Raw genomic sequence first — 14,019 nt, forward strand, 5'->3', positions numbered from 1 at the left:
CGAACTGACTTAACCTTGGGCTGTTACTAGGGAGAGGGATGGAATTGGTAGCTAGGAACTGGAGTTGAGAGCAGGTGCTTGAATACAATGGCGTCATTCTTCCTAGTAGTTAATTGGAGCGCACATAGTGCGGGAGCAAGAAGAGAAGATGTTGCAAGTAAATATGGTTACAATTAGGTAGAAAAGAGTGGAACCACATTGAGAGCAACCCCACCCAGCTGGACGACATTGCAGAGGCATTGGAGGCGGTTGGTGTTGTCAGTTGTGTCAAAGGCTGCAGACAGGTCGAGAAGACAAGGGGGAAAGTTTACTTTTTCCACAGTTACATAGGAGGCCATTTGTGACTTTGATAAGTGCCATTTTGGCACTGGCAGGGGTGGAAACCTGACCACCAATCTCACCTCCCCCTAACCAACTTCTTTTGCTCCCCTTCACCCAACTGCTCCCTCAGACTGTGCCCGCCCCCAAATGGCCTCCTCCCCCTCGCCTCTCATCTGCCATCTCTCACCTGCTCCCCCGCTCACCTGCTCTCTTCTGCCGCCCTGACTCCCTTCTGCCCACCCGGCTCCCTTCCACCCTGCTGCCCTCTTCTCCCGCTCCCCTCTTTCCCCTCCTGTCTTCTTGCCCTGCTCCCCACACCCCTCTCTCCTCCTCCCCACTCCCCTCGCCCATTCTGCTCCCCTCACCCACTCCCTCATGCACTCTCCCTCCAGTCCTATTTGGCCAAAAAGTGCTTCTGCCAAATGGATGGTCTGATTTACTGCCCTACCTAGATTTACTTAACTGTATACACATCAGGAATGCAACTTATTAGTTTCCTTAAGATAAAAGCAAAATACTGCAGATGCTGGAAATCTGAAACAAAAGCAGTAAATGCTGGAAAAACTCAGCAGCTGAGTTTTTCCAGCATTTTCTGTTTTTGTTATTAATTTCCTTGTCTGCCTGATGACGCCGCTGCAGATCAGTGCTTTCAGACTGTGGGCTGAAGGGGAAAGCAGGAGAAGAGTGCCTATAGAGCTATTCTTGTCCAGCAGTGTGATATGATTATTAACAGCTCAGATAACTCATTGGTGCTTAACCGCAATATTGGAGAATCATTTCCTGGTTATGAAGATCTTACTAAAGTCACACTTTCAGGTTATTTTCACTTCTAGTGTGGAGAATTGAAAACACTCTCAAAGGAATCGATGTGAATTTAAGGTTTTATGAAGAAGAGGCACTGGGAATGATCGTGTCTGAGATTGCTGATATCTTGCTCATTCGTGAATTATGGTGAATAGCATGAAAAGCATATAGATTATACCCTTCATCACCACCTCTTGCACTCTTTGCCATGTAAGAAATGGAGACTATAAAATGTTTTGATCTCTGCGTTTCATGCGATTTCTGTTGATTTAAGTTGTTTCTTTCACAGAAACATCATGTGAATAAAATGTGGAATATATTTGACGAAGATGATGTCATTACTTGTAGTGTAAGTTTAGAACACTGAGTATTAACTTTTACTAGCTAAATATACTAAGCATAGCTCACAGCACAGTTAGGAAAACCTACCAAGAGAATGTAAATCCTCAAATCAACCCCATCACTCGACCCTGCAGAGAAAGAGACTGATATGAAAAAGAAAATGGAGCTACACCACCTCCTGCTTTTGAGAGTACAAAAATATTCTTCCTTTTCTCCTCTTCCCTTTTATCTTTTTCTCCTTCTTCCACCTAGAAAATACGGCCAGCTTACTCTTGAACAATGTGACACGATTATACCAATGTACCCAACTATGCAGGCACCCACTGCATCAGGGTAAATTCTATTAAAACAACTGTACATCATCACCAATCTGTAAGCCAGTGTATGATATTTTTATCTGATGATAACTAGACAAGTGGCAATAAAACAAAATGCATTGCAAGTAATACATATTTGAGCAGATTATCAACAACCGGGCATCTTAAAATCATATCTCAAAATCCTTGGGGGAAATCAATAAATGTATTTTTTTCTTTAAATTAAGTAAGGTAAAAATCATGTGGGTGGATAACAAATTAAATAACAAGTCACCATAGATTCTCTGCAAATGGTCTTTACAGACCCCTCGACTGAAAAAAGAATGGAAAGAGTGAAATTAAAAGCCCAGCAAATGGCTTCCTGTGTCTGGTCTGGCAGAACGTGATGCTGCAGCAAGTCCAGTGCTGGCAAGGCTAGAACAGCAGTAGAACGTGCAGTGTACTTCAAGCCATTTTTAAAAGAAAATCATTTTCAGTATCCAAAAAAAATTAATTGGATCCAATTATTGTTTCCAAAGGAGAAGAGAGGAAGTCAACCTCCCAAAAAATCCAGGGTATCTTTTATTGAAGGTTAAATCCCATTTCATTAATGTGCATTGCACATAACTTCAATGGATTGTAATTGTTTTGAAGTGCCTTAATTGTTTAGAAGCCTTTCTATGGAAACCCCTTGATTGAAACATCAAAACATCTGTTGTATGTATTATGAAGATCTGAGAAAAATCTAACAAACATTTATTTATAAAAGAACACACACAGCCCCCAAGAAGAACTGGCCCTGAATTCCTCAAGCCTTGCTTACAATATACATTGATGGTGTTTGTCACTGAACCTTTTGAACACAAAAACAAATTGACAAGGACAGTCAAAGGTTCTTGTCTATCAGTCTCTGTCCTTTTTCTCTCCTTTCCAAACTAAGATTACAATTGGGCATTCTGAAGCACAATCTATATTAGTGTCTGCCCAAAGATTAAGGTAGGTACACCTATGCATTAGACCTAACCATTAATATAACATTTTGGGGTTCACTTTAGTTTCCATCGAAGAATAATTGGGATTGAAAGCACACTATACTTTGTGAGCCATTGCAATGTGTTTCCATTTTATAAACCACTTAATGTATTTTAGATTAGCGTTCTTGATCTGAATTTAATTGCTTTTGTAGGATATTAGTAACCTATAATTGCGATCTCTGTGCTTGCTGACCTATAATAGCTCCTGGTCCCCCAGCACCTTGAATTTAAAATTCTCATCCATGTCTTCAAATAATTTCATAGCCTCGCGACCCTGTCCGCTCCACACACCCTCCGCGTGTTCCCCCTCCCCGAGGCCCTTATCTCAGTCTACAGCCCTCTCGGAGCTTTGCATTTTTGCATTCCTCCAACTCTGACCTTACACCCACCATTGGCAGCAGTGCCTTCAGCCACCAACTGCCAGGGCCCTAAACTTTGGGATTCCCTCCATAAATCTTCCTCTTCAACTCTACTTTTCTTTTAAACCTACTTCTTTGACCAAGCTTTTAGTCACACCACCTAATATATCATCCTTTCGCTTTGTGTCCATTTTTTTGCATCTGATTACTCTTGAGAACCACTGTTAGTCTTTTCCTTCTATGTTATAGGAGCTAGATGAATGCTGGTTGTTATATATGGCATTGCTTTGAAGCCTGTTGCATAGGCAAAACTGTTTCACCAGCAAAAAGTATTGTTTGTTAGCATTCAAAAATCAAAGTCTAAACACTAGGTACATCTCAACTACCCCTTTTCTCATTTTGCTGTGCTTTATTTCTGCTGTTCTTCCGCTATTTTATCCATTCCAATTCCTCCCCCACCTCCTGCCACTTTAAAGATAGACAACTAGTGTGTAACGGGTGTTTTTTTTTCCCTGCAAAGCATTTAGAGGTTGCCAGAGTGATGGGGGAACACGGACAAATATACAGATGTCTGTTTCACGTTGCTCCTTTTCAAATGTACACTTTCATTCATTCTTCCCTGAATGTCATCATTGATTGGATACAGCAACGTGATTGATAATCCATTGTAAATTAAAAGCAATGGCCACTAATACAGAGTAAAGGCCAACCTTAAATACTAGAACAGCTATCAGCTGCTTACGTTAGCGATGAATGTTCTAGTGTGTGTTATGCTGGAGTAGCAGACCTTGAACTGATTAGAGTGCTTGGTGCATCAGCTCTCAATACCCCACCTCCTGGTCTCAGCATAAAACACAATGGCACGTTCATGGTTACAATACAGGACCAAGCATTGCTTAATCAACACTGTTCTTGCAGGCCTAATTTAATAGTTTAACAGGGTGTGTTTATTTCTTTCAACGCAGGTCTACTGCTTTGGCCACTATTCGTTTCAGTCCATTCTGTCAACATTTAGAAAATTCAAAATTATCCAACCAGTGCTCTATGCATGCCAATACTGGATTAGCAGCACAGTCAGCAGATGGATTACAGCAGTAAAATTCAAATAACTTTTACAAGAACAAGATTGGTATTCATACATTACAGCAGTCGGAGCAAGCAGTGGAGTTTTCTGATCCTTAGTCCAAAGCAGACTTGAGCTGAGGAATACATCATTTAAACCATTGGTGTGTCCTCAGTTTTAAACCCAAACCTTCTAATTTTGCCATGCAGGAATGCTGTTCGTAATTTTCTTTTGTGGATTATCATATTTAAAGTGTCAAAAATGCAGCAAGGTTTTTATTCCCACAAACCTCCCTCTCCCCAATTTCCTGGTAGCAAGGCATTGAATCAAATTTTTAAATAAATCGCTAGCAATGACAGAAGATCAGTAGAAGAATTTAATATACTGTCTGTTAACCTTTTCAATGCTGAATGTCCTTCACAGCCTTCAGCTGACACACTGCAGCTGGACTCTGCCAACAATAAAGCAAAGTACTTATAATGGTGCAGATTAGAATGCAGGGTTTGAGAAACAGCCAACATTACGCAATGTTTTATAAATCACTCTAGCCTTGACAAACGGATTCTATTCTTGGTGCAGAAGTTGTGAAAGGGTTACTGCTTCATAATACGCCCTGATTCTCCCCCTCCTTTCTCCCTTATTTTGGGTTTGCTGCAGATATTTTCAGAATGCTGTGCCAGCAGTGGTTTCTGAAGAAGTTGCATATTGTCTTTCAGGTCAAGTAATGTTTCAACCTGTTCTCCCCTTATATCCACAAACACACACACACACACACACACACACACACACACACCATCTTAAAGCAAGGATGTGTTTTGCAGTAATTAGCAGACTCATCCGCACTTCCACCATTTTATCGAATTCACAGTAACACTGCATGCAGAAGAGTGTGTTTATATATAAATATAAAATGTTGTCTTCTCTTGGAATGAACCCTCACTGGTTTCACTCAGATGCAAAGGTTGTCTGGTGATTTTTCTTCCATTATAAATTAAATCAACTCTTCTCAAAAAAAAAATCCCTTTTTTATTGCCTTTTTTAACATTTTGGCACAGTACAAATTGGTGCTTTTACAAGATAAACCTGTAAAGTCTGGTATTGGGCTTAGAAAGAATTCCTGTATAAATATTTTTTACTGCATCCTTATAGCACTGGCTTTAAAAATTACAGAATGCCCTTTTTAAACTGGTTCGGCCCCATTTCTTTTCCCCAAAGTCATGAAAGCATCTTGAACAGCTTTGTCTCTTCTTAAACATAAGTTACAGGTTAGAAAATAGTTTATTTTTTTATATATATATAATCACTTTTTTAATCAGCCATGGTTGCTTTGATATAAGCATATACAAGAAAACAGTCTGAGTTTTGCACTTTTTACAAAATTCTGACAACTTGTGCATTCTATTGCGTTTTTTATATATATATATATATATAATATATTATATTATATATATGTACAGAAGTCAGATCTGAGTCTCCTGAACTTTCTCCTTGGCATGTGTTTGTATATTAAAGGGCGCAGGTATTGTAGTGTGGAGCGAGTTACCCAGGCTGTTCTCTGTCCAGTGAGCCCCATGTGCTGGTTTGTACGTGTTGTAGTTCATGTGGTCGTGGACCGAGGGCACTACGACGGCTCCTTCTGACTGCGTGATGTCCTCGTCCATGTTAATGATCTCTATAGTCCTGGCTGCTGCCACCGTGCTCCGTTGTTGGTGCCGTTTGCGGAGTTTATAAAACACTATGAGCATGGCAGCCGCCAGCAGCGTCACTGCCACAAAACAGCCAATAATGATTTTCGTGGTTTTCATGACCTCGTCCAGGCTGGTGCGGGTCGAGTCCATGGTGGCCAATGTGGGGATCACCACCACCGTTTTTGGATTCCTCGTGCTCTGTAATAGCACTGTGGGAGTGGAGATGAACGCTGGCTTGTAAGTGGGCGGTGTCGACAGAAACGGTGGTACTTTAGTCCTGACGGTGTCGGGTGTCGTTTCCACAGTAACTGTTGAAAAGTAGGTGTAATTTGACGTGTTGATCTCCGCCATGCTAACTCTCAGGAAGGCTGATGCATCAGCATTCCCTTCCACGTTGGTGATCATACATTTGTAGGTACCAGCATCTGTTATTAAAACGTGCAAGAAGTAAAGGGTTCCATTGTTAAATACAGATATACGGGGATGTGTCGAGCCGTGACTCAATACCGTGCTGTTGGGCAGTAGCCACCTGATGGATGACATGGAGGATGTTCGACATTTCAATTTGGCTGTTCTCCCCTCAGAGATGTTTAGGTTTTGTGGTGGCTCCAGAATAACTGGCCGCGAGCATTGGAGAGTACCCTTGTCTACTTCGGTCAAGTATTTCCCCCTCATGTGAGGTGGGGAATGGCACCGGCCACAGCAAGTAGAGTTTGTGGGGATGTACTCCCGTAGCCACCAGGCAAGCCAGAGGATATCGCAGTCGCAATTCCATGGATTGTGGTGCAGATGCAACTCCACAAGGTACTTCAGTGGTGCAAACAGATCATGTGGTAGCGAAGTGAGGTTATTGTGGGCCAGATTTAGTTCCACCAATGCAGTGAGGTCATCAAAGGCATTTCGCTCAATCAGATTGACTTGTGAGTTCATAAGCCAGAGCTTTTTTAGTGACTTTAGGCCCTGAAATGATCCCGGTTTAATTGCGGGGAAGTGGTTGCTAGACATTTCCAATTCCTCCAACCTCACCAGTGGTGTGAGATTTGGCATATCCTTCAGATTACACATCCCTAGGTTAAGGTATTTTAAGTTAATTAAGCCCTCAAAAGCACCATCCAAGATGTACTCCAGTTTTCTAAGTTCCCCCAGATCCAGACGCAGCAGTGATGGCACCCTATTAAAAGCGTATGATGGAATGCTTTCAATGGGGTTGTTCCTGAGCCACAGTTCACGCAGCTTTGAAAAGGACTCGAATGCGCCACTTGGTATCACAGTCAGTCTGTTCTCAAACAACTCCAGTGTGTTAAGGCTAGTCAGTCCATTAAATGCACCAACCTCTATTTGCCGGATGGAATTCCTGCCGAGCTGCAAGACCTCCATGTGGTACAGGTGTCGAAAGGTGTCTGCCTTGATAAGCTGGATGTTGTTCTCCATGAGGTTGAGGTACCGGGTATTAGAAGGGATCCCTTGAGGGACCTCTTTGAGACCACGGCGAGTGCAGACTACTTTGCTGAAGTGATTACTGCAGGAGCAGATAACTGGACAACTCTGTTCTCTGTTTGACGCTTCGCACACACTCCACATCCGTACCGTGAGGTAGACAAGAAGAACCAGGGCAGCATTCCAGGTGTGATGCACAGTTACCTGCCACAAGAGATTCATGATGTGGCACATTCATAATTCACCATAGTCTGGGATCGGCACTGATTTGAAAATCGGCTCTACACCGGCACAGCAGGCTACCAGTGCCTTTAGCGATCGACAGTGAAAGGGGGAGGGGTAGGGGGGTGGGGGAAATAGAGAGATGTAATGAGGATGGCCTGTTACACCTACCTCTACAAGAGTGCAGTTCCTTTTTTTCTTGCACTAGATACTAGTGCTAATTTCCCTTTGTCTTCCTTAATAAAAAATAAAGGATTCACAAAATGGCTCCTAGTAAATCCAAAGCAGTGGAAAGGACTGACAGAGGTGAGGCCCAATCGGCTATGCAGGTGCATGCATCCTCTCTACCCCAGAGAGTAGCGCCATCAACAGTCGTGGTGTTTGTCCTCGGAGTTGAGAAAGCTGTTGAGCGAGCTCCATCGCTGATGTAGAATCCAGGCAGTACGTTTTATGTAGAGGGTTTGATTTTTGTTTTTTTTTCTCCACCCTTCTGCTGCTGTTGTCGGTCTCTCTTCCCCGTTGTACCCACGTTCTCTAATCTGTTTCGCTCTTTTCCTCTCTGCCAGGGTCGGCTGATTTAAAAACAGCTACGAGCAGCACATTGCAGTCAGTAGCTTAACTAGCCAGTTCTCCACCAGTAGACGCAGCAGCTGCAGGCTGCCTCCCGCACAGTTAGCAATAATCTGTTGATTGCTCCAAGGGGAGGGGGGAAGCGATTGGAGGAGGAAAGATTGCTGGAGAGCGCTCTCTTTCTCTCACTGATGAAATGGAAATCTTCAGTGATGAGCTTTTTTTTATTTTGGCAGAATCAGCATCACAACAGAAGGAAAGAAAGATTCTCTTCTCTTCCCTCTATTTCTTGTGGTATCCTTTTTTGTTTTGAGGTAGTGAGTTGTGGCAGCTTTTCTTTTAGCCTTTTGTCCTGTTAATAAGGTTTTTGTTGGCCAGTGACTGCAACAGCTGCAACAGGAACCTCTGTTCTCCGGAACATTTTCTTTCTTTCTTTGCTCTTTCTCGCTTCTCCCTTTAACAGTGTTGCAGGCAACCACACAGGCTGTGCTCTCATCCCTTTGTCCTTCACTCTGAACGTGAATGTATTGCTGACGCATGTCGTAATGAGCAGTACATTGGTGTGATGCAGTGCTCTTGTATGTATTAACAAGCCCCCCTCGCGCCCCCCCACCCCCACGCCCACCTCACTCTCTTCTCCTCTAGGGGTTGATGATAAATGCTTCCAGCAATGTTTCATTGGTTCGGTGGAATATTTTCATGTGCATATATAAACTATGGAAGAGCTGTCATTTCAGACCCTGCAGCTCTAATACTATTTTGGTTTGTTCTGAGTGTATGTGATGTGGCGGCCGACTATTTGAAGTAGCCAAATGTGTTGCAGTGATTTAAGCTAGTTTACTGTTCTCGGTCTCTGTTGGGATAAACACGAATTGATGCTATGGCTGCTAGGGGCCAGCAAGATGCAATTGGTCAGCTGGCTGCCAGTGTTACGTCATTCCTTGTAGTGCTGAGTTGGCTGCTCTGTGACGGCAAGGCAATCTGTTGGGAGCTGAGAGAAATGTTCCTCCTGCATAGCAATGTACTGGAGAAGAGAAAAGAGAAAGAGATAACCAAAATGGAGTCTTTAGTTTGACCTATTAGGCACAATTAAAATGCAAACACCTCCCTCGAGTTTTGAACGTTCCCCTCTTTACCTTTCATTGCCGTACCTAAGTGGAAGGTCACTCTCTGCAACCATTAGTCTTGTGTGATTTTAAATGTTGCATTAAGTTAGCTGTGCACCAGCTATTCCCTGCCAGATTCTGATTGCATTGAATCATAATGGAGCAACAGACTTGTTTCTGTTTTTGCATGTAGAACTGAGGATGTGTTTGTCGATGATGGGCAACCAACAGGGGAGGTCTTGTGGCACAGTGGGTAGTGTCCCCACCTCTGAGCTAGAAGCTCCTGTTTCGAGTCCGACCCCAGGACTTGATGGCCACGGAAGGTGCGTTCATGGCATGGCCAAGCAGGTTGATTGTAAACCCGTAAATCCTTCTGATGCGCCTATGGCATGGGATAAGAGCAGGTGTGTTTCCTGGTCAACCAGAACCGTGTAGTACCTGCAGCGCAACAGCCTCCCCATGTTAAAAGACTCCACATGCAAGGTCTTGCCACAGACTGCTAGAGATGTGTAACCCTACATCCTGCACAGAATGAAATTTATTTAAATTTTGGAGGGGAGTGAAGGTGCCATTCAGAAGATCTCCTGTACTGGGCCTGAAGGCTATATTGACATGATACCTGGTGAATTATTGCTGCCCACCATTCCCCTGCCCTATTTTTTTTGGATGCAAGGGGGCAGTAGCGATTAGAGAAGTATCAAGTTCTCGAGGGCAATTAGGAATGGACAGTAAAAGCTGGCCTAGCCAGGAATGCCCACACCCTGTGAAAGAATAAGCAAAAATAAAGTTATTGTGACGATGGAGAGATATTGAATTGTGCACAGAGTTCTGAATTGGAGTTCGACTGGTTCAAATGTTTAGTTTCCTGAAAATCTGACCAGTGATTCGTTCACTTTCCTCCAGTGGTGCAGATATCAACTATTCACCTTTAGATATTAGAATTTTCATGTAGGAGATGGCCGCATGTGCCTGAGTGATTAAGGAGCCTGCACTGGCATTGCTTTATCAGGAGAGAAGACTTGAGCTGGATTGAGCTGGTTTGAATGAACGTGGAGTTTTAAAAAGAGTTTATTTTCCCTCCTGGGGAACGAACTGTCACACCAGTTGGATTCAACCTGTATAACAGTGGAATGTCATAACATCTCCACGTTTTAAAGTGAGAGCATTTCCTTATTCGTTGAACCTTAACACCGCTTCAATTCACTCTGCACTACAGTGGGCTATTACTAGGACGCAAATCCTCTTCACTCTCCCACTTTCATTGAGTTGTGATAGGAGACCGCTCTAGTCAGTGCATGTGTATATATTTCTTGGCACTAAGAGCAAAAGGATTTGGGAGCAGTTTGTTGTCATTGCACAGATGTCAACTTCAAATGTGAAGAAAGTCACATTCCTCTATTTATTCTTATTTATTCTCTGTGTGTGTGGTGCTCATTCTTAACTGGCACGTGACACTTGTTGCAGGCTCTGGTCCTCGAGGTTTGACAATTTGTGTATGGAGGCTTAGCTGAAATGCAATAAAGCCTGTAAAATACATTGTGGTAAATTCAGTCTGACTCTTTGTGAACATGAAACAATTGATAATTTTGGTGCTGTATACATATAATTTTATTGGAGAATACAAAATGGCTGTTGTGAGAATAATTAAGAATGGCTTTGTTTGCAGGAGGGAGTAGGGCCAAGGAGAAGGATCTAGCTTTACTACATTTTACCTGAGTGCCCAAAATGTAAAATGCTCCATTGTTCAAAAACAAAAAATACCCCTCAAAAAACCCTTTGAAATATTTTGAGATGAGCCAATCCAACATTGCCCACATTGATTGCCTTGAGAAAGAAGTGAGTCAGAACTGAAACTCAGTACATTTTACAGTCAGCATCCAAAAATTATTATACAAGTAGGAAAGGAAGTTTCTCCCGAAAGAAAGTAATTTATTTACCCCCATCCCTTCCCAGAGGTACAGATTTATCACAGTGTGGAATGGGCACTATTGGTACATTTAGATTTCTGTTTGAGAACTGTTGTTTGATTTGTACCATGTGTAGCATGAGAGTACACTGAGGTACATTCTGAGAATGCATAGAGTGGTGCTGGCTGCTGTGAAGTTAGCTTTTGGCTGATGATGTTGTTTTGAGTGCCTATGTTATCCTCTGGTATTTCCTGCTCCAAGTACAAAAGTGTGTATTACAGTTCCACAGTGCTGATGTCTAGGATACACAGGCCTTAGTGAATGTGTGGAGTTTTCTTTGGCGATGAATCTGACCAGTTTGACCAAAGGGTCAGAAATAAAACATAGTCAACATAAATCCAATGTAGGAAATTCTGGAGAAACTTCTCTATCCAGAGAGTGGTTAGAATGTGGAACTTGCTACCATAAGAAGTAGTTGAGGCAACTAACATTAATGTATTTAAGAGGAAGCTAGGTAAACGTGGGAGAAAAGGAATAGAAAGCTATACTGAAGAAGGGTGAGAGGAAGCTCGTAAGGAGCCTAAACACTGGGCATGGGCCTGTTGGACTGAATGACCTTTTTTTGTGCAAGAAATACTATGTAATATTATGCAACGTTGAGTCTGACCAGTTTACTTGGGCCAAAAGCCCTAGCAACTGGCCTTAGCAGGCTTTGATATTGCTGTTGACTATGAGAGACCCAACGCTAGCACAGTTTAATCTAGCATAAAAGCAGCTTGAAAATACCTTAGACCTAACCTGTTAAAAGAAGAGACTAAAGTGGAGATCCTCTTCAGTCCTCATCCATCTCATCATTCTATTATATCATTACCCCAGGAGTAATGATGTTTATTTTTGTCTGCTTTTCTTACCAGCCCTCATCCTTTCCCATCAAATCCTTCACAATTCCACTGGTACAAATGGACAATCCAGTATCTCGTGCCATGGGACACCATTCATTCATGTGTGAGCCCGGAGAGTAAGCATGAATTCGTTATTTGACCTCAGGGCATCACAGCTGAGTTTAACCCTCTTCCCAACCAGTTATCACTCAAGTGCTGTCCAGCGAAAGCAGCTTGATTGAGAATTTTGTTTAAACCCTTTTCTATTCCCGTTGCTTTTCTGAAGCAACTTGTAGTTTGAAAGTGGCAATAAATGATCATTGTGCTTTTCTCCATTACTATAAAAAGAATTTTAGACGGCAAAGGAATCCTGCTTTCTTGCCAAAACTGGGGACATATTTCCTAGTTAGGAGAGACAGTATCAAATGTGCTATGTATATCTGGCACATTACTCCCAGGCTTTGGCTATTCAGCTATATTTGCAGTGCTTTACTAACTGCTCCTGTGGGATAAGTGGCTGCAGTGTTTATTTGTACACAGATTTCTGTTGTCTCAGTGTTTCTCAAATTTTGAAGTGTAGCACAGTGGTGGCACAGTCTTTGGCACTCTAATTAGAGCTGTGTCATAGATTGCTGGGTTGCAGGCTTGTGCAGCTAATTTCCACACTACTGCTCTGCCATATCTCTTCTCTCCTCCCAATTGCTCCACCAGTCTAAATTTACTTTCGACTGTACAATTGGGACAACAATGAGCTGAGGCAAGTCATAATCTTATGGGAAGACGTAGCCATCCCTGAGATGCACTGATATACTTTAAATCCAGCTAAAAAGCAGAATTTCTGGATGTTTCCAAACAGTTTAGGTTAACCTGCAAAGAGAGAATTAGGAAGGGGAGAAGAAGAGAATAAACATTTCACAAGGAAATTTAGAAGTCTTGCCAAATTGGAGGATGTGAGCAAGATGATTAGATATTAGTCACAAACATGTTTTTGCTCCCTGTCTTCTTATGACACTGACTGTAGCTATGCTGGTTCCATAGGTATCTCCTGCTAATATCCAAGGGTGATTATTCATGAGAGGCTAATACCACCAGTGTTGGGAGCCTATTTCACAGGTGCGGATGAGATGGGCACAATGATGTGGGGAAGAGATTACAGCTGAGCCCACTCTGTGCTTGTGTATCATCCAGATTGTGATTTGCAGCACGAGTCAATATTTTTTTGTTTTTGTTGTCTTTGGCAAGTTTCGCAAGTAACTCAGGGAGACTTTAATGTCACCATGTTACCCTGGGATTGTCATTCACTATGAGGAAGTGCAAGAGTTGCGGTGATTTTATGCTTGCATTCAGTTGGCTTTCCAAGCACATACATGTTCTTGTCCACTGTCCATGCATACATGCATATTGTCCATTGTGTCACTGGATAATAGTCAGGAGCATGAAGCCTGGTAGTTTTAATTTTAATTGCTTGCCCCTCATCTCTTCCAGGATGCTGAAGCCAATACTTGTGTGGAGCTTACCCCTTTTGTCCCCCACCTTTTAACTTGCCTCAAGTATGCAAAACAGGCAAATGTTCAACAGTGGACTGCTTCTAAAGTGTAAGCTTGGGTCAGTGCTAGTACTCTCATTAAGGTGGGAGGTTATGGGTTCAGTGCCCACTCCAGAGACATGAACAATGTCAAAAGAATATAAAAGATTCTATAATGCTAATTGAACAAAAGTAGGGAAATTCTCCCAGTGTTCTAATCAACAGATAGATTAATCTGTGTTCCTGATGAGGGCCTGCACGCTAGACACTGGTTTTATTTGTTCGTTTCTAAAGCCTCCCTTGACAAATACTGCCAAAAATTCTGAAATTGTGGCATTTTACTAAATAGTGAATGCAATAATTTTCCCTGGTTGAGATTGATACTGCTCATTAACTTTGGAAATGCTGGCACTGCATATGTGTCATTTGTTGAAAATTGCAGGTTTGTGTTGTTTGGGCTTGTC

General features: G+C 42.4%; 2 protein-coding genes across 2 annotated transcripts in view; one reads left to right on the plus strand and one right to left on the minus strand.

The window, feature by feature from the left end:
• The window catches only part of snd1 (staphylococcal nuclease and tudor domain containing 1), a 913,627-nt gene that overhangs the window by 468,265 nt on the left and 431,343 nt on the right, over positions 1 to 14,019 (plus strand). The gene's annotated exons all lie outside the window — the stretch shown is intronic.
• Positions 4,081 to 8,650, minus strand: LOC144687264 (leucine-rich repeat-containing protein 4-like). Its single transcript, XM_078553112.1, has one exon. The coding sequence runs from the start codon at positions 7,576 to 7,578 to the stop codon at positions 5,680 to 5,682; it is 1,899 nt and encodes a 632-aa protein (XP_078409238.1). The 5' UTR covers positions 7,579 to 8,650; the 3' UTR covers positions 4,081 to 5,679.

The sequence above is a fragment of the Cetorhinus maximus genome, chromosome 12, assembly GCF_964194155.1.
Source record: "Cetorhinus maximus chromosome 12, sCetMax3.hap1.1, whole genome shotgun sequence".
Lineage (NCBI taxonomy): Eukaryota > Metazoa > Chordata > Chondrichthyes > Lamniformes > Cetorhinidae > Cetorhinus > Cetorhinus maximus.

Bases quoted from the DNA above. Each gene is read 5' to 3' on its own strand.
- LOC144687264 (XM_078553112.1), bottom strand. From the start codon at position 7,578: ATGTGCCACATCATGAATCTCTTGTGGCAGGTAACTGTGCATCACACC.